This window comes from Muntiacus reevesi, chromosome 9 (genome assembly GCF_963930625.1).
Source record: "Muntiacus reevesi chromosome 9, mMunRee1.1, whole genome shotgun sequence".
NCBI classification, from domain to species: Eukaryota; Metazoa; Chordata; class Mammalia; order Artiodactyla; family Cervidae; genus Muntiacus; species Muntiacus reevesi.
The window spans coordinates 26,948,765-26,970,702 of NC_089257.1; the positions used below are offsets into that span (position 1 = coordinate 26,948,765).

Below are 21,938 nucleotides of genomic sequence, written 5' to 3' on the forward strand. Positions count from 1 at the left end.
TGTACCTTCTATTCTTCACTGTGGCCAGTTTATAGGAAACTATTTGAAAGGAGGAGATAGCTCAGAGGTCCCTCTAGCTCAGGGGCTTCGTTCAAGACCACAAAAAGCGGAGGGGAAGATTCTGGACACTTAGAACCGTGAAGGTAACCAAGAGTTTTACAATTCTGGATGCCCGAGGGAGCTGGTTCTTGGTCACGTGCCGGGAGGAAACTAAAGGTCCCTCCCCAAAGCCTCCCACGCGCATGGCCCAGACACTCCCCTCCACGCTCAAGTGCCCGTCATGTGCCTCGGCAGTTGCTGCTGGATGCTGGCGCCCACGTGGAGGGCTCGGCGGTGAACGGCGGCGAGGACAGCTATGCGGAGACGCCCCTGCAGCTGGCCTCTGCGGCCGGTAGGTGCCCCGCCAGGGTCCCTGACTGCCCCGAGGTTCCACCTGCCCCTCCTGGCGGTGTCACCCTGCCTGGCTGAGCCGCACACAGAGATCCCCATGGCAAGCCTTGAAACCCCTCCTTCAGGGCGCCGGGGGCTGCCCCTCACTCCATCGTCAGCCTTTCTACGGTGCTTAGTGCCCAGGCAGGCCCAGCAGAGGGGCAGTGATGTGGGTGGTGGAAGCATTCCTGGCCCGTCTCTTCTTTCAGGGAACTACGAGCTGGTCAGCTTGCTGCTTAGCCGGGGCGCCGACCCCCTCCTCAGCATGCTCGAAGCCAACGGCATGGCCTCCTCCCTCCACGAGGATATGAACTGCTTCAGCCACTCAGCCGCCCATGGCCACAGGTACCCACCCAGGGCTTCCTGCCCCATGTTCTGTGGGGCATGAAGCAGGCTCTCAGGAGCAGAAAAGCTAGAACTGGAGATCTTTCCAGAGATGCAGGGACGGGTGGATAGAGGGTAGCTGCCTGCACTCCAGCCAGAAAGAAGATACAGGTCTTCAGGCAGCATGGGGGCCCCAGAGGGTGGAGGCCTGGAGACACGGGGTGGGGGTGCCCAGGGCAGGCCTTCCCATTCCCCCGGAAGACCCTCTGCCTGCAGCCAGCCAGGGCTGCCCCAGGACCCCATCCCTTCCTGTGCCTCGGCTGCTTCTACATTGCCCGCCACAGCCAGGAACACTAGGGGCTTCCACCCAGACTTCAGCTCCACCACAAAGATGCTTCTGGTGGCTCTGCTAGAAATCACGTCCTGCTCCAGGAGCAGATAGTGGACCCTGCTTATTAGAGGCCAGGCCTGCCCGGGGGGTGTGAAGGGCAGAGGTGAGACCAGAGCAAGGCAGCTCTGGGGTCAAAGGGCGACAGGGAAGAGGTGAGTAGGAGACAAAGAGGGACTCCCTGAGGGACCTGGGTCATCCCGCTGTTGCTCTGTCAGCTCAGTGAGTTAATGTAGTACCAAGGTGGGGCACAGCCCGGCCTCCATCACAAGGTGGGGAGGGGTTGGGAAGGGGCAGGCCAGTCTGCAGGGAGAAGGCTCCTCCCCAAGTGGCCTGGGGGCCTGCCCGTGAGACAGCCGTCTGAAGCTCCAGGCCATAAGGAAGAGCCTGGGGCTTGGACCCCTGGGTCTGAGTCTGCATTCCGCTCAGTGTGACGTTGAGCAAGATGTATTCATCACCCATGAATCCCGAGGTTCCTCTCTCAGGGAGGGTTAAATGCCATTTTGGTACATGGCAACATCAGGATTGCTGGGAGAAACATCAAAAACCTCAGATATGCAGATGATACCACTCTCATGGCAGAAAGTGAAGAAGAACTAAAGAGCCTCTTGATGAAGGTGAAAGAGGAGAGTGAAAAAACTGGCTTAAAACTCAGCATTCAAAAAACTGAGATCATGGCATCTAGTCTAATCACTTCATGGCGTATAGATGAGGAAACAATAGGAACAGTGAGAGACTTTATTTTCTTGGGCTCCAAAGTCATTGTGGATGGTGACCGCAGCCATGAAATTAAAAGATGCTTGCTCCTTGGAAAGTGTGAAAGTGCTCCACTCAATATGCCAGCAAATTTGGAAAACTCTGCAGTAGCCACAGGACTGGAAGAGGTCAGTTTTCATTCCAATCCCAAAGAAAGGCAATGCCAAAGAATGTTCAAACTACCGCACAGTTGCACTCATCTTACACGCTAGCAAAGCAATGCTCAAAATTCTCCAAGCTAGAGTTCAACAGTATGTGAATCAAGAACTTCCAATTGTTCAAGCTGGATTTAAAAAAGGCAGAGGAACCAGAGATCAAATTGCCAACATCTGCTGGATCATAGCAAAAGCAAGATAATTCCAGAAAAACATCTACTTCCTGTTTCATTGACTACACTAAAGCCTTTGGCTGTGGATCACAACAAACTGGGAAATTCTTCAAGAGATGGGAATACCAGACCACCTCACCTGCCTCCTGAGAAATCTATATGCAGGTCAAGAAGCAACAGTTAGAACTGGACATGGAACAACAGTTCAGTTCAGTTCAGTTGCTCAGTCACATCTGACTCTTTGTGACCCCCATGAACTACAGCACGCCAGGCCTCCCTGTCTATCACCAACTCCCGGAGTTCACCCAAACCCATGTCCACCAAGTTGGTGATGCCATCCAACCATCTCATCCTCTGTCATCCCCTTCTCCTCCTGCCCTCAATCTTTCCCAGCATCAGGGTCTTTCCCAGTGAGTCAGCTCTTTGTATCAGGTGGCCAAAGTATTGGAGTTTCAGCTTCAACATTAGTCCTTCCAATGAATACCCAGGACTGATCTCCTTTAGGATGGATTGGTTGGATCTCCTTGCAGTCCAAGGGACTCTCAAGAGTCTTATCCAACACCACAGTTCAAAAGCATCAATTCTTTGGCACTCAGCTTTCTTTATAGTCCAACTCTCACATCCATACATGACCACTGGAAAAACCATAGCCTTGACATGGAACAACAGACTAGTTCCAAATAGGAAAAGGAGTACGTCAAGGCTGTATATTGTCACCCTGCTATTTAACTTATATGCAGAGTACATCATGAGAAACGCTGGGCTGGAAGAAGCACAAGCTGGAATCAAGATTGCTGGGAGAAATATCAATAACCTCAGATATGCAGATGACACCACCCTTATGGCAGAAAGTGAAGAAGAACTAAAGAGCCTGTTGATGAAAGTGAAAGAGGAGAGTGAAAAGTTGGCTTAAAACTCAACATTCAGAAAACTAAGATCATGGCACCTTGTCCCATCACTTCTTGGCAAATAGATGGGAAACAATGGAAATAGTAACAGACTTTATTTTGGGGGGCTCCAAAATCACTGCAGATGGTTACTATAGCCATGAAATTAAAAGACATTTACTCCTTAGAGTAAAAGTTATGACCAACCTAGACAGCATATTAAAAAGCAGAGACATTACTTTGCCAGCAAAGGTCTGTCTTGTCAAAGCTATGGTTTTTCCAGTGGTCATGTATGGATGTGAGAGTTGGACTCTAAAGAAAGCTGAGTGCCAAAGAATTGATGGTTTTGAACTGTGGTGTTGGAGAAGACTCTTGAGAGTCCCTTGGACTGCAAGGAGGTCCAACCAGTCAATATTAAAGGAAATCAATCCTGAATATTCATTGAAAGGACTGATGCCAAAACTGAAGCTCCCAATACTTTGATCTGGGATGCAAAGAGCCGACTCATTGGAAAAAAGACCATGATGCTGGGAAAGATAGAAGTCAGGAGGAGAAGGGGACAACAGAGGACAAAATGGTTAGATGGCATCATCAACTCAATGGACATGAGTTTGAGCAAGCTCCTGGAGATGGTGAAGGAAGGACAGGGAGGGAGGCCTGGCGTGCTGCAGTCCATGTGGTCGCAAAGAGTTGGACACAACTGAGCAACTGAACAACAACGTGGGAATATGCCGGCTGCTATTAGGACAATTGTTGTGTATCACGCTCTGCATGTGATGTCACGTGAGCCTCACATTAACTGGGAGAGGACAATGCTGAGTCTCCATGCTACAGTGACAGAGCCGTCAGGGCTCAGAGAGGTAGAACAACCTGTCTGAGATCACACAGGATGGCAGAACCTGCTTGGCCCCAGAGCTCATGACTTCTCAGCAGTACCCAGATGGCAGAAGGGAGGGGTCTTCTGCACGTTTCTCTGACTCACCTGAGGGCCCAGCCTGCCTGGGAAGGGAAGACCATGAGCGCTTTGTGCCTGCAGATGCCCTGTAGTTGGCCCGTCTGGGCCACAGGGCGCTAGAAGGCAGCTCAGCGGGCACCATCCATGGCGAGAGCCTTGGACATCACCCTCCTTTGTCTCCTTCCCCCCAGGAACGTTCTGAGGAAGCTCCTGACGCAGCCACAGCAGGCCAAGGCGGACGTGCTGTCCCTGGAGGAGATCCTGGCTGAGGGCGTGGAAGAGAGCGATGCGTCCAGCCAGGGCAGTGGCAGCGAGGGGCCTGTGCGACTGAGCCGGACGCGCACCAAGGCCCTGCAGGAGGCCATGTACTACAGCGCGGAGCACGGCTACGTGGACATCACCATGGAGCTGAGGGCGCTGGGTGAGGCCACGCGGTGTGCGTGTACGCACACACGCACAGACACACAGACACACACACTGTGCTGCTCCTCAGTGTGCATGGACACACGTACACACACACACACACACGAGAGCGCCAGGCCCACAGGGGCAGAGCGGCCAGGAGGCAGCGGAGTTCAGGGCAGGGCTCAGTCCTCTCAAACCGGGACCGGGGGTGCCCTGAGCCTCAGACAGTCCTGCGCAGGGGCATGTCTCAAAAGCCTCACGCCAACCCTGTGCCCTCAGGGCCCCCAGCTTCCCTGGTCAGGGCCTGGTCGTGTGGGAGCGTCTAGAGCAGCAGGGGTCCACACTTCTGGTCAATGAGATGCTCTCCTATCCATCAGCCCACCTCCCCACCTCCTTGGTCTGCAGGCCTGCAGACTTCTCCTTTCCTCCCAGGCGGCTGGTCAGACAGACAGACCTGGGGAGATCCCAGCCCTGCCACGTTCCCCAGTCCCCTGTGCATGTGGAGTTGTCGCACACAGCACAGGGCCCAGTGCCTGCTCACCGTGGGCGCCCAGTGCATGACGACAGCATCACTCCTCTCCCGGGGGCCCCGACACACGAACACCCAGCGCTGGGCCAAGGGAGTGGGAGCCACACGGCCCTCTGGTGGCTGGCCAGCCTCGTGCTCCTCTCTAGGAAGTGGGAAGATCACTCCTGCACCAGTCAGTAAACCAGGCATGCTGATGCTACCCTTGGCCCCATGTCCCTAGGGAATGCCATCAGTCCTTTTTAAGTCACAGTGAGCCTGGGGAGTGAGAAGCAATCTCTAATTATCGGAAACATCGCTAGTTTTTGTCGTGACCTTTACAGAGTAGTTTTGGATTCCTCTGCGGCCCCAGTGACACACTCCAGGGAGCTGGTAAACAGTAATTATGTGGCACTGCATGTGCATAGACACACCAGGCAGCCAGGCGCTGGGAAAAGCCCTCAGTGACAGAACGGGGTTCATTTCAGGCTTCTAGACAGGCATGGGGTCCCCAAGTGCCCTGCACATCCTCCCGGCATTCGAGTCTCCAGGGCCACCCCTCCTAATTATAATTATACCTACTGGTTCCTCCCCAGTAGGTAATTCTGGGGCCCAACAAGCCAGTGGGGCCAGTGCGGGTGCTGGGCCTGCATGTGAAGGTTCCCAGGCTGAGCTGTGGATTTTCAGAACTCAGGCTTCCTGCACTTGGCCTGAAGCCATCCCTCCACCTCATCTGATGGGAACTTGGAGACCCTTTTATGTCTCAGGGAGGCCCGTCAGGGTGAACGAACGCTTTCCTTACTGGCTGCGCTGAGCTGGGCAGAGGGGGTGCCCCCAGTTGGGCAGGCGTCAGGCACGTTGGCCTACCGGAAAGGGGGCTGTCCTGAGGTGGGCTCAGTGGGCCCTTTGGGGAACGCTCTGCCCGGGGGGTGACTGCCCTGCCCCTTCCCGGCCCAGGCGTCCCCTGGAAGCTGCACGTCTGGATCGAGTCTCTGAGGACGTCCTTCTCCCAGTCTCGGTACTCGGTGGTGCAGAGCCTCCTGCGGGATTTCAGCTCCATCAAGGAGGACGAGTACAACGAGGAGCTGGTGACCGAGGGCTTGCCGCTCATGTTCGACATCCTCAAGACCAGCAAGGTGAGACAGCCCCCGAGGCCCCGACAGACACAGGACAGACCCAGAGACTACCTCACGGGCAGACAGACCGCGGGACGGACTCGGAGACTGCCTCACGGGCAGACAGACCGCAGGAAGGGCCCGGAGACTGCCTCACGGGCAGACAGACATAGGGACGGAAGGACACAGGCACCCCGCAGGTGGACGTCCAGCCCTCGCCCGGACCCCCGTTGCCAGACTGCAGAGGCCAGGGGTCTGTCTGGGCCAGAGCCTGGTCAAGAAAGCAATCTGGGGAGTCGGTATGGAAGGACCGGGCCTCCCTCGCCAGACCAGATCCAGGGGGAATGAAGGGAAGTGCTGCGCTGATCCTGGCCTGGACTTTTGAAGCTGGCCTGGTGTACCTGGAGCTGTAAACACACAGCCTCCAGATGGGGGTCGAGCTGACGCCCCCTCCCCGCCTCTCACCCAACAGAATGACTCGGTCACGCAGCAGCTAGCGGCCATCTTCACGCACTGCTACGGCAGCAGCCCCATCCCCCGCATCCCCGAGCTCCGCAAGACGCTGCCGGCCAGGCTCGGTGAGGCCTCCCCGCCTCCTCTCCCCTCTCCCCTCCCTCTCATCTCTGTCCTCCTTCCCCTTTCCAAGTGCCCAGGCGGCGGGCGGCTCCATCATCCCCTTCTTCCCCTCGACAGATCCTCACTTTTTGAACAACAAGGAGATGTCAGATGTGACCTTCCTCGTGGAAGGAAAGCTGTTTTATGCACATAAAGTCCTGCTGGTGACAGCTTCTAACAGGTAGGCAGCCCAGATAATGAATTCTCTGCACCCCCGGGAAGGGGGAGGGACAGCTTCATTTAGATATGAGGTGACGAGCAGGCTGGAGAAGAGCCCCTGCCCCCCTAGAGGGTGGTCACAGAGCAGGGGCCCCCCACCCACTCCACAGGGGGCAGAGGGACAGTCATGAGGGGACCCAGAGTTCTCCAAGAGGAGCTTGGTTGTTGTTCTGGTCAAACTATTGCTTTTGATGATTAGAAAACATGAATGTTCTAGCATGAATGTCAGTTTTCCAGCCACAGGTGTTACGGTCACTAAGCTAGAGCGCAGCTGGGACAGGTCGGGGCTCAGCCCAGCTGTCTGTCAGCCCAGGACAATGTAAAACATTACTTGCCCAGAATTCTTTTGCAAACACAGCAGTGATTTTTAAAATGCTCCTGTCCCCTGGTGACCGGTCAGGCGACGGATGGGGCCTTTGCCACACGGTGATGGAATAAAAGTCACGTTCAAGCCCTTCCTTGTCTCATCTCCTTGCCTCCAGGTTCAAGACGCTGATGACCAATAAATCAGAGCAAGATGGCGACAGCAGTAAAACCATCGAGATAGGTGACATGAAGTACCACATTTTCCAGGTGTGTGTACCTCAGAGCTGCAGGCTTTCCTAGGGGTGCCCCTCCCCCCCAGGACCCGGCCCTGGCTGGTCCATCTGGGCGGGGTCAGCTGTGAGTCAGCCACAATCTTCCCCTCCATCCCTAATAGCTTCTGTGTTTTGCTGACTCAGTGGTCAGGTTGGAGCATCTAGGCGTTTCCCAGCCAAGGTAGCCTTTCCGTTGTGAGTTTGCAGCTTCAGAGTCTGTCTCATGGGCCCTGAGCTCTAACCACTGGGTGAGGGGTCTGGGCAGCCTGACGGGCATGTAAGGACAGGCACACACCACACATGCAACCTCTGAGCCCTTGTCCTGAGTGAGCTTTCAGCGCACAGATGTGCCTGAGCACTTGTTGGGAATGCAGAGCCTCAGGCCCCATGCCAGGCCCCTCCACAGTTTAACAAAACCCCAAATGGGTGGAGGGTGATGTGCACGGGCACGGGTGTAGGCCCGTCACTCTTCCCCGGCATCAGACCCTAGCCTTGCTGACCAGGCAGAAAGCATAACAATGAGCCCATCCTGGTTGTGGGAGATCATCAAGGTCAGGACTTCCGATCTCTAAGCTTCGGAGAATGTCAGGTTGTGTGATGGAAGCTCCAGGCTGGCCTCCGGGAGTGGCAGACAAGGTCTGGAAGGGACTGGCTGGGGTCTAAGCTGAGCCCCAGTGAGGAGTTCCTTTCTAGAAAGTGGTCTTCAGGCTGTAGGGGTGACCCTTAGGGCCTGAGACAGAGGCCAAGAGGCAGCTGGTATGTGAGCCTAGGACCTGGCCTTGCCTGGGACAGGCTTGTGACCTAATGGGAGAGATCACAGCCCCACAGAAGCGTGAGGAGCCACCATCTAAAAGGTTTAGTCCCTCTCTCTTGTTCCCCGTAGTCATCTGTTTAGCACTTAGTCACTTAGGGGTACCACGGAGACAACGGTAAACAGGACAGGGACCCTGCCTTCCAGGGGACAGGATTATGAATGAGTGTGACTGGGAGTGGTGGGGGAGGCGCCGGCAGTGCAGGAAGTGGCACCAAAACTGCGGAGGAGGAAATTTCCAGGGGACCAGGGCGGTCAGCCGGGAATCAGGAGCTCCAGGTAGACAGAGCAATGCAGAGACCACGGCCACCAGAGACCACAACCTGTTTAGGAAATGCTCTCTGGCCAAGTCCTGGCAGCCATTCAGAACAGCATCCAGAAATGAGGCTGAGGCTGCCCCCGAGGAGCCATCTCATGAAGGGCTTGAGCTTTAACCGAAGGACAGTTAGAAGCTACTATGAGGTCACTTAGCCAGGCATGGTTCTAAGTGCATTTATCAGCTAAGCGTCACAGCACAGTCCAGAGAGGTGCACATATGTTAATATCCCCCCTTGGTCCACGAGATGTCGCAGGCACAGAGAAGTTCAATAACTTGTCCAAGGTCACACAGCTCGGAGAAGATAGAGCCAGGATTCAATCTTAGGATGTATGGAATGGTCCAGTTTGTGTGACCCCACATACTCTGGAGGGTGAGGGAAGGACTGGAGGGGGCAGGACTGTAGCCAGGAGACCAGGAGAGCAGCTGGTGAGAAATCCAGCTGAGTGATGATGGCAATCAGGTAGAGGCAGCAGGATAGAGAGGTGTGGATGAGGGGAGAGTGGGGGACTTGGCATCAATTGATGAGGAGGGGGTCGGAGGAGGCCCAGGGTCGGGCATATGGTGTCTCTCCTCCCCTCTTACCGTCATCTCTTGAGCCAGACTGCCTAGGGAGGGGAGTAACTCTAGAAAGTTGGCTTGGCTAAGAAGCCCAAAGTCCAGGTGAGTTGGAGCGTGAGGTGGGGTCACGACCCGCCACAGGAGGTGGGTCTGAGAAGGGCAGCGGGGATTGGGCGGGAGGTGGGGGTGAGGGCACACACGCCATCGAGGCTGCATTTGCTCAGCAGCGGATGACGCCCGTGTCAGGAGAGGCTGGGTGGCCCTTGATGACTTCTCAGGGTTGTCACGGGGGTAAACAGGGACAACAGGTCTAACATCAGGGCACATGTGGGCCTGGGGCATGTTAGCCACTGGCCTGGCCCTGTGGGTTCTCTGGGAACAAAGCTCTGCCATCCCGCGGGGTGGGGAGTTGCGGGGGGTGGGGGAAGCAGCTGAAGTCCAGGGCCGAGACCTCCTAAAAAAGCCCAAGTTTCAGAGCAGCCCCCAGACATCTCATTGGCTCTCACAACACAGAGAGAACTTGAGATCATTGTTTTCTAGAACAGAAAACAGAGGCCCAAGGAGATCTAAGCCGTGCTGTCTCTAATAGAAAGATAATGCTGGGCGCCTAGGTTATGTAAAATTGCCTAAGAGATGAGGGAAAAAGTAAAAAGAAACAGGTGAAATTAATTTTATTCTTATTTAATGTAGCCGAAACAGTATCATTTCCACATACAAAAATTTGATGAAATGTTTTATTTTTTTCACACAGTGTTTGAAATGCAGTTTTGACACAATGTTAATTCAGAGCAGCCATGTTTCAAATACTCAAAAGTCACAGGTGGCCAGTGGCTATCGATTAGACAGCACGGGTGTAGACTCTTGCCAGGGTCACTGCCGACTAAACCTGGGCCTTTGGGGGATAGCCCTGCCGTTCTGATGTGGCTCTTGGCCCCAGCCCTGTCCCTGCAGTATCGGGGCCTCCTGGTGGCCCACTCCAGGCAGAAGGAAGCGAGACCATCCCTGCAGCTGGTCCTGCCTGGGGCCAGCCTCACTGGGAGCAGCCCTTTGCCCACTCAAGCCCTGCAGGCTGCCTGCTTCACACCCTGCCTGGGGGTTGCCGGGCTGTGGGAAATTAATATCCACAGCTGCCTGCCAGCAGCCCGGTTCCCCCAAGCGAGGCTCCAAGAGGGCAATTCTGGTCCCACTTCTGTGGGCTCATCTGCATTCAGGTGCCTCAGGGAGATCCACATGCCACGAGAGCTGGGCCCGGCCCAGACCAGCTCCCAGAAGCGGCAGGAGGCCTCTTCTAGGCCAGGAAGAGGAGTCGCAGGCTGTCGCCTGTCTCCCTGGGCCCCTTCTCAGCTCGGGGCTGTCCTGAAACTCACACCTAGGAAAGAATCCCTGGAGATGGGAGCCACCCCACTCCCAGTCCTGGGCACTCAGCTCCCAGTGTGGGGGATGGCGGAGGAAGCCAGGCATGGGCCCGCCCGAGGTACACACTGCCTGGAGTAGTGGGCCAAGGTCCATCCGTATAACTGTAAGATCTCCACCTGAGCTCCCGCGGGGGCTGTGCAAGACCTCTGGGAGCGCGCTCCTCCGAGGGGAAGGGGCGGGCTGATGCCTCCCGGACAGGCCCTGGGCCCGGAGGCGGCTGGCAAGGCCTCTTCCCTCTCCCCACCCACCCCAGGTTGGGCTCCTTCCCTCTAGACCCTCTGGTGCCTCTTCCAGCCTGGGGGCCAGTCCTAACAGAGCCCGACTGTGCTGGCTGGAGCCGTGTTTATTTATACCCTTGCCAGCTCCTTGCTGGGGCCGTTTCTTCAGCCAACCAGGGAGAGTCATTTTTCTTTTTCCAGCTGGAAACTCCCCAGTCTCCAGCGTGATGGCAGAGCTTGTAAGTCGGATCTCAGCAGAACTACACATAGCCCCCTCCCCAGGCCACCTCATGTGGTGTCGCAGGGCCTCTGCTCTCAAGAACCCCGAGGGGCCCCCGCTGGTCGGCAGGCTGACCTCTGGGCCAGGTCCTGGGCCCCAGCGCCACACTGGCTTCCATGAGGGGCTAGCACCGACGGGGAGGCCAGGAGTTGGGATTCTGGGGGAAGACAGTCGCCCCCTCAGAGCCCCATGTTCAGAATTTCGTTAAGAGGAGAAAATGAGGCGTGAGGTGCCTGGTGTGCTGGAAGGAGGGGGAGGAGTCAGCCTCATCAGCCTCCCTCCCTGGCCTCAGTTTCCCCAGCCGTGAAGAGTATCTGCTCCTGGGCTCACAGGGCTGTTGTGAGGATTGAAGCAAATCCACTTTGTGGAAGGAGGCTTGCCACACGCATTCCAGGGGAAGCACAAAAATGTCTGATGGGAGTCGGGGGGTGTGCAGACGTCAGCACACCGAGGCTGGGGGGAAGGGTGGGCATCGAGGGGCCGGGAGTGCCTGGAGCGGCGCTCTGGGGGGCCACTGAGGGGCTGGGGGCGGCTGGAGCAGCACTCCGCTGGTGCTGCGGGTCCACCTGGCGCTCACGTGGGGCCTTTTTCCTGCAGATGATGATGCAGTATCTGTACTACGGGGGGACGGAATCCATGGACATCCCCACTGGTGACATCCTGGAGGTGAGGACCTGGTCCGTCTGCTTGGGCCCGGGGAGAGGAGCGGGGAGCCCCTGGGCCCATCCACCACACCTGAGACATCTGCCAGGTCTCACCCACCCCGCTCTCAGATACACAGCATTGGAGACACGAGGGAAGGAAGGGGACCTCTGCAAGGACCCCCTGCTTCCCTGCAGGTCCTCGCTCTTCTGAGCACATGAGAAATGGTGCCCCCGTGGAACCCAGCCTCCCGGGCAACACCTCAGGGTTAGAAAGGGCCGCCTCTGATGGAAGGTACGAGAGTCAGAAGGCAGCAGGTACCCCTCCACCTTACCAGGTTACCGATTAGAGAACAGACCCGCTGCTGGCCACGCGCCTGGCTAGAAGGTCATGCAGAGGAGCAGGCAGCTCATAGTTGAAGGCCTCCCGAAGTGAGAAATTCCAACCAGTGTCTGTCACCTATCGGATACCTCCCGAGGTGTCCTAGCAAATACCTAGATGGCCTGGAATAGAAATAAATCAAGGCCATCGGACTTAATGGGCAGTGGGCAGGGAGGGTCCTGGGGGTCAGGAGGGCACACCGGGGCTCCCTTTCAGCAATGCCGGGGCCACAGGCCTGGCCCCACTCACCCACGGCCTCTTCCTCCGGCCAGCTGCTGTCAGCAGCCAGCCTGTTCCAGCTGGACGCCCTGCAGCGGCACTGTGAGATCCTGTGCTCCCAGACCCTGAGCGTGGAGAGCGCCGTGAACACCTACAAGTATGCCAAGGTGAGGACGCCCGCTGCCGCCCCTGCCCGCCATCACTCACCCTGCCGTGCCCTGGCGGCCTTGAAGGGCAGTGTCGCCCCCTCTGTGGCCTGAGGTCAGGGCTGCCCAGGGGGGCGGCACAGGGCTGGGGGGCCGAGCTCTGAGCCGGGTGGACCCCAGGTGTCAGCCCAGCTGGGCCACTCTGGGCACTGAGACCTGGGGCGGCGCAGGGCTGAGCCCCTCCGCGTCAGAGCAGTCCCCGACACTACCCGAGTCTCCCCCCAGCCTGGCCCTGCTTAGCCTTCCTCCTTGCAGCAGATGCCACGGTCACCTCCCACACCCGAAATGCATCAGCCACCCCTCCCCTCCCTTCGACCTGCTCTGGGACAATCGCGTTGGCCTGGCCTCCAACACTTCCTTGCTTTTGCCCTGCAGTCCACAAGGCTCTTTGAAAAGTGTGAAGACCCCGCCACTCCCCTACTGAAACTCTTGAAAAGGTTTCCCACTGCAAACTAAAGACCCAGCCCTTATCTGTCACCCCTTACGAGGCCCCCCAGGACCCTTTCACATCTCCCCTTCCGATGCCCCTTTCTCTGGCCACACAGCCCATGTCTCTCAACTCATTTCCAGCCCAGGACTCCTGCAGTCCTCTGGCAAGTCTCCTCGCCCAGGTGCCCCCGAGTCACACACCTCTGTGCCCCTTCGCCCACTCTCACTGCCTCAGAGCACTGACTACTGTCCGTGGTCACCTGGCCTGGTTGGTGCCTTGGCTTCTCTCGTCCCCGGGATCTGGAACATCAGCTCTGAGAGAGCATCACTGACCTGGGCCTCGGGGCCTGTGCCCGGCCCACAGGGGGCACTCTGTGTTCGTTGAGCGCTTACCATGTGAACACTCGTGTGCTGGGCCTTATGTTGCACATCCCACTGACAGCCCCTGCCCTTAGGGAGGGAGCTTCCAATCCCATGGGGATGATGACCGCCCCTCAACAAGCCGCCACTAGCAGGACCCAGGCCGAGAACAAGATGCCAGGATATTCCTGGTGGCACAGCTGGGATTTGAACCCAGATCAGTCTAACCCGAGGAGATGCTCATGGAAGGAATTCACATGAGGAATTCAGTTGCCCGAAGATGCAGAGATAGGGCCTGCCTGCCTCCCCAGGTCTGGGGCTTGAAGCTGGACCTTTGCCCATGAGGACTGTTTGGGGCAGTTTCGGGCAGGGCTGTGCTGCAGCTGTGGGTCTCACCCCTCTCCCTGCCCCCCCAGATCCACAACGCCCCCGAACTGGCCCTGTTCTGCGAGGGCTTCTTCCTCAAGCACATGAAGGCCCTGCTGGAGCAGGACTCCTTCCGGCAGCTCATCTACGGCCGCAGCAGCAAAGTGCAGGGCCTGGCCCCGCTGCAGGACCTGCAGAGCACCCTGGCCGAGCGCGTGCACTCGCTGTACGTCACCTCTCGGGTGTGAGGTGTGGGGGCGGCTGGCTCTGCCACTAGGCCTCCCAGCGGGTAAGAAAGGCTGGGAGCTTCCTAGGGGTGTCTGGGTCAGCGCATAGCCAGGACCAGTGGACACGCTGGGGCCCTGCTGGGCTGAGACTGGTTACCAGCTCTTTTGGAGCCAGACTTGGGCAAGCCCAGAGCCTAACCAATTGCTCAACCAGTGATGAGCCAAGGGCAGGTGTGGCCACAAGTGGCCCTTCCCCACGCCTTCCGCCTGCTTGCACCAGGGGGCTGCCATGCACTCACCCTCTCATGCCCCTCCCAGAGGCCCGCACCGATCCCGCTCCGCTCGGCACAGCTCCTGGTCGTGCCCTCCAGGCTCTCACTAGCCCACCCCCGGGGCCTCGGGCAGCTCAGACTGTCCTAAGTGGGGCTCCTCGGGGGTGTGAGCATCCTTATGAATGTAGAGAGTGTATGTTCTATCTGGGCCCCAGGCCATTGCAGTCAAAAGCCGGTGTTTTCCCTCAGTGTCACGTCAGACAAACCTGCACTTAAGGCTGTGCCTTTGAAAGACCTGATGTGGCCTCCAGGGAGCCTGGGGATCCTGCGAAGAGGGTCATTTTCAGTCTATTTCCTTGGTGTCTGGGCTCTTTTGGGCAGAGGGACCGCCGGCCTGCTCAGTGAGTGGTAGAGAAGACGGATAGCCCCCCGGCGCCTTCAAAGCTTTAGGTCTGAGCCAAGGGTAGCAAGGGCAACCGGAGGAGCCTGGGGCCTCAGCCTGTGTTGCTGCTGCTGTTTTCAGGGGCCACTGTAAAGGGGTTGACTCTGAAATCCCAAGCCTAGAATTAGGCAGAGCCCTAGACATCCCGCCAGTCCAGTCTCTCCAGTCAGAGTCCTTTAATTTGGACTGGAGAGCAGGGCCCAGACTTCCCATTGGGAACTGCGGGTCTTGGGGAACTTAAAAGGTCAGGGCCTGGGTAGGTGGGAAGGACTGGGAGACGAGGTCCTTCTGCTTCCCTCTACCTGCCCCTGCCATCCTGTAGGCTCCAGGCTCTCCTGGGTGGGGACGCATCACTGGGCCTGGACCCCTGTCGTATTTATGTACCAGACATGGGGGGCATTTTCCGGAACAGCTTGTGCCGGATGTCCCCTTCGGCTGTCTGGCCGTACCTTAGAAACTATTTATTCACCAGAAGCCCCAGGCACTTTAGGAGGTGTCCTTTCAGTCACCTTGAAAAACCCTGGGGGTTTGCAACCCTGGAAAATATTTTCAACTAGCTGCTTGAGCTGGATGTACAAAGGAATAGGCGTTATTTTATTGCTGTAATATTGTATGATACTGTAACTATACATTAATGTTGTCACTTATTGTAAATGTACTATGGTTTTATTAACAATAAACACTTGTTAACAATGACCTTGGCCTCAGGGCTCCTTATAGAGGGTTACCCAAAGTTCAGAGCTAGGGAGGAGCCCATTTAGGACCAGGAAGAGAACCTAGAGCTGATTCCCTGGTTACTTGAGACCCTTGTGTCTCAGACGGAACAAAGCCCTGCCGGAAGCTGTGCATGGCCAGTCGCTAACCCCTGTCCTGCCCCACCCAGGACCTCAGTCTGGATCCAGCCCTCCCTGGGCCTCAGTCTTCCTGTTCTGTCAAATGGGGTAGGTGTGTTCCCACTTGTGAAGTACTTACATGGCTCTGAGCTGGACCGGAAGGACGGGAGCCCAGTGCCAGGAATAAGACAGCTGTCAGATTTTTCACAGAACTAGAACAAATAATCCTAAAGTTTATAATGGGACCACAAAAGACCCAGAATTGCCAAAGCAATCCTGCAAAAAAAAGAAAGCAGGAGGCAAAACTTTCCCAGACTTCAGACAATACTACAAAGCCACAGTAATCAAAACAGCATAGCGCTGGCACTTATCATATAAACAGACATATCAATCAGTGGAACAGAATAGAACTCAAACAAACCCACTTACCTACGGTCAGTTAATCTTCGCCAAAGGAGGCAAGAAAATGATAGTCTCTTCAGCAAGTGGTGGTGGGAAAGCTGGACAGCCATATGTAAATCAATAAAGTTAGAACACTCCCTTACAACATACACAAAAAATCAAAATGCCTTAAAGAAATATAAGGCAGAACACCATAAAGCTCCTAGACAAAAACATAAGCAAAACATTCTGACATAAATCATACCAATGCTTTCTTAGGTCAGTTTCCCAAGGCAACAGACAAGAAAGCAAAAATAAACAGGACCTAATCAAACTTACAAGCTTTTGTAAAGCAAAGGAAACCATTAACAAAAAGACAACCTACAGACTGGGAGAAAAATTATTTGCAAATGAAACTGACAAGGGCTTAATTTCCAAAATATAGAAAGAGCTTTCACAGCTCAACATCAAAACAAAGAAAACCCAATCAAAACATGAGTAGGACCTAAAGAGATATTTCTCTAAAGAAGACATACAAATGGCCAATAGGCACATGAAAAGACGCTCATCATCACTAATTAGAGAAATGAAAATCAAAACTACAATGAGGTACCACCTCACCCCAGTTAGAATAACCATCAAAAAGTCTACAAATAAATGCTGGACAGGATGTGAAGAAAAGGGAACTCCCCTATAATGTTGGTAGCAATGTAAGTCGGTGCAATCGCGATGGAAAACAGTATGGAGTTCCTCAAAAAATTAAAAAGAGTTGCCATTATGATCCAGCAATCCCACTCCTGGGCATATATCCAGACAAAACTTTAATTTGAAAAGGTACATTCACCCCCTATGTTCACAACAGCACTATTTAAAATAGCCAAGACATGGGAACCACCTAAATGTGCATCAACAGAGGAATGAGTGAAGGAGATGTGGTACATATATGCAATAAAACGTTACTGAGTCATAAAAAAGGATGAAATAAAGCCATTTGCGGCAATATGGATGAATCTAGAGATTATCATACTAAGACAAATACCATATGATATCAGTTACATGTGGAATCTAAAATATGACACAAATGAACATATTTATGAAACAGAACAGACCTGTGGTTGCCAAGCGGTACAGGCAGGGAATGGACTGGGAGTTTGGGTTCCCAGATGCAGACTATTATATATAGAATGGATAAAAAATTAGATCCTACCGTATACCACAGGGAACTATATTCAATATCCTATGATAGACCATAATGAAAAATATGAGAGTATATTTATAAAACTGAATCACTTTGCTGCATAGCAGAAATTAACATAACACTGTAAATCAAGTATACTTCAATAAAATTTTTAAAAAGACAGCTGTCAGGGACTTTCCTGCTGTGCCCCGAGCCCCATAGCTCTGATGTGCAGAACTACTGCTAGGCTGTCAGAAGAGTAGTTTGCAAATCCTTCCACGATCCAATTCCGTGTGGCCCGGCAGAGGAGGAGGGGGCTGGTGAGGGAGCCGGCCCCTCGGCGGCTGCTGCCTCAGGCCCCGCTGAGCACCTGCTGGCCGTGTCGCCTGTTAATGGACAGAAGGCCGGAAGCCAGTGACTGAGGCCCAAAGGTTTTCCGGAGTAGGTGGGAGTTTGTCTTAGGTGCAAAGTCCAGGTAGAAATAAAGGTTTTAAAAATGTTTCCCTGTCTGAAGCAGGAAGAGAAATTCCTGAGGTCACTGGGAACACTGACGGGAGTGGCTGTAGTTCAGCGGCCGACAGGCCAGGACTCTGGAGTTGGGGGACAACGTGAGGACCCCACAGGGTCAGTCCGTCCTCGGAAAGGCCCACTGTGTGCTTTGCTGGAGGGGGGCCCAGCCTGGGGCCCTGGCCTCTGTGGGGAGGGCTCGCCATGGGCACATGGCGCCCTCTGGTGGCCGCAGGTGGGAGGCATACCCCTTGGCACCATCCTGCCGGGCAGAGGCCCCCGCGAAGGAGGTTGGGGGTGGGTTGTCCCTCCCAGCACTCACCATCTCCAGGGGCTCCCCACTTCAAAGGTCTGTGCCCACCCTCTCTGCAAGCTCCCTCTCCCCTGCAGGAGGTGCCTCAGTCAAGTATGCAGCCAGAGGAGGCGCTTCAGTCAAGTATGCAGCCAGAGGAGGCAAGGTCTAGTCACCAGCTGGCTACATACAGGAATTCAGCCATATTTTCTTTTTAGGGGGCAGAGGATTGAAGGGAAAGTAACATAAGAGGGGCAATGCCCCTTCAAGCCTGCATGTAGCAGAAACATGTTCCAAAGCAAGCACTTAAATAATAATTAGAAAAAAATCAGACATTCTCCAAGGAGCCAGGAGAAACTAGCGTGGAAACAGGACTGTCTTGTCACCTTACCTTGCCCCAGGGGCCGGGCTTCCTCCGGCCACCGCTCAGGAGTGTGGGGGCTTCTCTCCTCCGCTGCCCCCTTCAGGCTGTTAGCAGCCAAAGGCAGGCTGGGGAGAGGACAGTGAACTCCTTAGCAGGGACCCTGCTAAGGGAAACGAGGGGGTGGTTTCCTTCTACTCCAGCTGCCCTGCAGGCAGTTGAGAAGCCGGGCTGACTCGGCCGGAGTCTGCACAGGAAACTCGTCCCGACCGGCCACCAAGGCTAAAGCCGAGGCTGCCCCCCTCCTGAAACTTTCCTTTCCCTTCTGCTCCTGCCGGTTGCCCCACAGCAGCCAGATGTCGGGATTGTCACAGCTTTCTCCTCAGCCGAACCACTGAAAGCCCAAGAAAAACCTCAGCGTCTGCCTTTCCCGCCAGCCCCCTGCCTTCTGCACCATCTACACCACCTTTCGGCTTTCACCAGTTGTTTAGAGAATGGAGGGCAGCGTCTGGAGCCTGAGTCGCCTATTCAGGCCCAGGGGAGGCCAGTCCCACCCCCTCCAGGCCGGGGGAGTGGCGGCTGGTGTGATGGCCTCAGATAATGAGCCTACATTTATCCAAGGTGACGGTCACTCCTCTCCTCCCCTCCCCCAGCCTCAGCAGCCCCCTTTGTGTCACTCCTGGTCACTCGAGGGTCCTCTGGGACTGTGGGGGACAGATGAGCAGTGGGAGCGCTGAAGCAGGCCAGCACTGGCTCCCTCTCGGCTCGGCGGAGTGGCGGAGGGGGGATGAGACCATTGAGGAATCTTCTTTGTTCAGGTTTTTTCTGCCCCTTCCCCAGCCTGGTGACAGCATTCATAGGCGGCCTATCTGAATTCATTTTGCAAGTGAGATTTCCTGAGACAGCGAGCTTTACAGATGTCACTCTGTCTGGAGGCCAGATGGTGAGGTCTGGGGGAGGCGTGCTTTTTCAGGTTTGGAGGAGAACCCAAGATCACAACCACCAAGTGCAGAGACCTATTCAGGAACACACACTTTGCAAATATAAGCGCCAAGACTACACAGTAGGCGGGATGCTCACTTCCTTTTCATGTGCAGAGAAAGGCCATAGCACAGGCTGTGGTTTTAGAACAAAGCCAGTCCTCATTCAGTCCATCGTGGCGCCTGCGGGTTAACAGAGCAGCTCCCCGGGGCTCCACGTGCCACAGAACGCAGAGAGGCTTGGTGAACGGCTGCTCCACGCCGGGCACTGTTCTCCGCTCCTCACAGCAGCCCTTCCAGGGAGGTACTGTCATGACCACCTGCAGTTTACACACATGCGGACGGGGGTGGAAGTAAGAAGTGTGCTCCAGGTCACAGCTAGGGCCAGGCAGAGCCAGCACCAAGGCCAGAAAGAGTCCACGGAACAGAGCCGAGGACAGGCTTTGACACTAGAGGTGCTGAGCAAGGACTCGGCCAATCTGGGTCCTGCACCTGTAAGGTGGTGTGGATGGAGAGGTTTTAACACACCATCCAGCTCAGATCTTTTGAGGACGTGACTGCATTTTAGCCACCCTCTTTACGAAAACCCTCTTTGATGGGCTTCCCTGTGGCTCAGTGGTAAAGAATCCACCCGCCAACACAGAAGATGCAGGTTCCATCTCTGATCCGGGAAGATCCCACATGCTGGGAAGCAACGAAGCCCGTGCATCACAACTACTCAATCTGTGCTCTTCTAGAGCCCGGGAGACTAAAAGCTCACATGCCTAGAGCCCGAGCTCTGCAACATGAGAAGCCACTGCAATGAGAAGCCCTTGTACCACAACTACAGGAAAACACTCACAGCAAAGACCCAGCACAGTCAAATAAATAAACTTTTTAAAAAATCCTCTCTAAAAGGCAGGCTCAGGCACTCACCTGAGAAAAATGGAACAAATACTTTTTTCATCTCATTAAACTTTCCTGTAGACTTAATGGGGAGAAGGCATGGTGGTCCCAGGCACATGCGGTCAGAATCTGCTCCCCTCTCTGTGGCCATCTGTCCTGGGAGCTGCACATTTAATCCTCTTTGCTCCAGAAGCTCCTCTTCCTTCCCTGTCCACAGCCTATACTTCTAGGAACCAGATAACCTACCAGGGCTGAGGAAAGGATCTGCTTAGACTCACAGAAGACAGTCCTTGTAAAGTCTATGAAAAACCAAGGAAGAACAGTAACCAAAGCCACCGCAGGAATTTTTTAGATAAAAATAAGAAAAAATACAGAAGCTGAAATCTGACTCAGGGAGCTCGGAAAGATCACCAGCAACTCACATGCAGAGGTGAGGAAAAAGGCAGATCAGAACCAGAGCACGACGGAGCCAACTTCCACTCTGAACTCCCCCTGCCCTTGACGACATGAATAGGGGACTGTATAGAATCAGCAGAGGGGGAGTTCTGTGGTGCTCTAGTGGTTAGGATGCCAAGCTTCTACTGCAGAGGCCAAGCTTCTACTGCAGAGGGCCCGGGTTCGATCCCTGGCCAAGGATGCAGGGTCCAGGTTTCAGTAACAATGGTATCAGATTTGGGACTGGAAAATAGATACCAAACATTCCAAAGTACATATGAAGCCACCACACTCCTGTCCACAAGAGACAGAGGGGATCAAATGACCTGACAGGAGCGAGGGGTGGAGAGAGGCCCAGCTGGCTGGCTTCCAGGCGCTGCACCAAGTCCTTCAGAATGACCACAGCGAGCAGGGTCACCACCGTCAATTCTCCCACGGGCTCCCAGCTCGCTAAGCCCCAGCCACCCCGAGCCCTGAAGCCAGCACCCCCAAGTGCACCTGCAGCCAAGATCCAGAAGAAACGGGCAAAGCCAACTCCCATCTAGGTGCAGTGGACGGGCACACAGGCCGCTGGTCTTTCTAGGATGCTATTTATTAAAAATAGATTCTCTGTCTCCCCTCATCCCTGCTAGCAAAAGGGTCTTTCCCAACATTTTTTTCCCAAATGGATGAAGTAACAGGTATTAGGGACTCAGACACTATATCATTCCCTAAATTGAGAAGTCAAGCTTTTCTGGGTCACTGCTGGGGGAGGAAGGGTCGGAACATGGCAGTGTGGGTCCCAGCGCTTAAACGTGGCTGACACAGCGGTACGGCTGGACTAGAGCTCCTGGGATTCCAGGCTTCAGCGAGCCTGGGCAAGTTCATGACGACAGGCCTTGATGCCCCCCTGGCCACCTCCGGGGTCTCCAGACAGCTGTGTACTTGACGCTCAAGAAGAGATGAGAGCCAGCATGGCTTCGACACGTGTAGGAAGGAATGGAGAAAGCTGGGCGTCGAGTGAAATATGAACGTATGGGAGAGGCAGGCCTGGACTGGGGGGAGGAGAGACAGGCCCAGATGTGTGCCAACCGTCGAGTTCTGAGCAGACCCACTCGGAAGTGACTCTGCCTTAAGCCACGCTCAGCCCATAGACGGAATTCCTGGCCAGCTTCTGGGTTTCCTGGGGACTCCTGTTGCTTTTAATAGTCCAGTCAGCTGCCACTCAGTCCCGCCAGAGTCAGTCCCGAAAGTCAGGGTATTTCCTTACGAGTCAGCTGCCGACGCCCAAGTGTCTCTCCACTATTTCTTCCGCTTCAGTTTCATATCTTTTTTGTTCTTCATATCTCTGTTTTTCTTCAACTTTTTGTTCTGTTTGGGTTCTTGTTTGGCCTCCAGCTTCCTTTTCTTGTCACTGGAAAAGAAAAAAACAAGAGTTGAAAGAAAACACGCTGGATC

At 55.0% G+C, this 21,938-nt stretch overlaps 2 protein-coding genes across 2 annotated transcripts in view; one reads left to right on the forward strand and one right to left on the reverse strand.

Moving 5' to 3' along the window:
• Positions 1-15,912, forward strand: part of ABTB2 (ankyrin repeat and BTB domain containing 2) — a 182,423-nt gene extending 166,511 nt beyond the window's left edge. Inside the window, exons 8-17 of the mRNA XM_065944516.1 lie at positions 295-391; positions 639-774; positions 4,259-4,488; positions 5,935-6,113; positions 6,565-6,670; positions 6,786-6,888; positions 7,409-7,499; positions 11,704-11,772; positions 12,402-12,515; positions 13,760-15,912. Coding sequence (XP_065800588.1) covers positions 295-391; positions 639-774; positions 4,259-4,488; positions 5,935-6,113; positions 6,565-6,670; positions 6,786-6,888; positions 7,409-7,499; positions 11,704-11,772; positions 12,402-12,515; positions 13,760-13,957 — 1,323 coding nt within the window. The 3' untranslated portion in view covers positions 13,958-15,912. The remainder of the gene's footprint in view (positions 1-294; positions 392-638; positions 775-4,258; positions 4,489-5,934; positions 6,114-6,564; positions 6,671-6,785; positions 6,889-7,408; positions 7,500-11,703; positions 11,773-12,401; positions 12,516-13,759) is intronic.
• A 3,008-nt stretch (positions 15,913-18,920) lies between these two features.
• The window catches only part of NAT10 (N-acetyltransferase 10), a 42,275-nt gene continuing 39,257 nt past the window's right edge, over positions 18,921-21,938 (reverse strand). Inside the window, exon 29 of the mRNA XM_065944781.1 lies at positions 18,921-21,894. Within this exon, the coding sequence (XP_065800853.1) occupies positions 21,783-21,894 (112 nt within the window). The 3' untranslated portion in view covers positions 18,921-21,782. The remainder of the gene's footprint in view (positions 21,895-21,938) is intronic.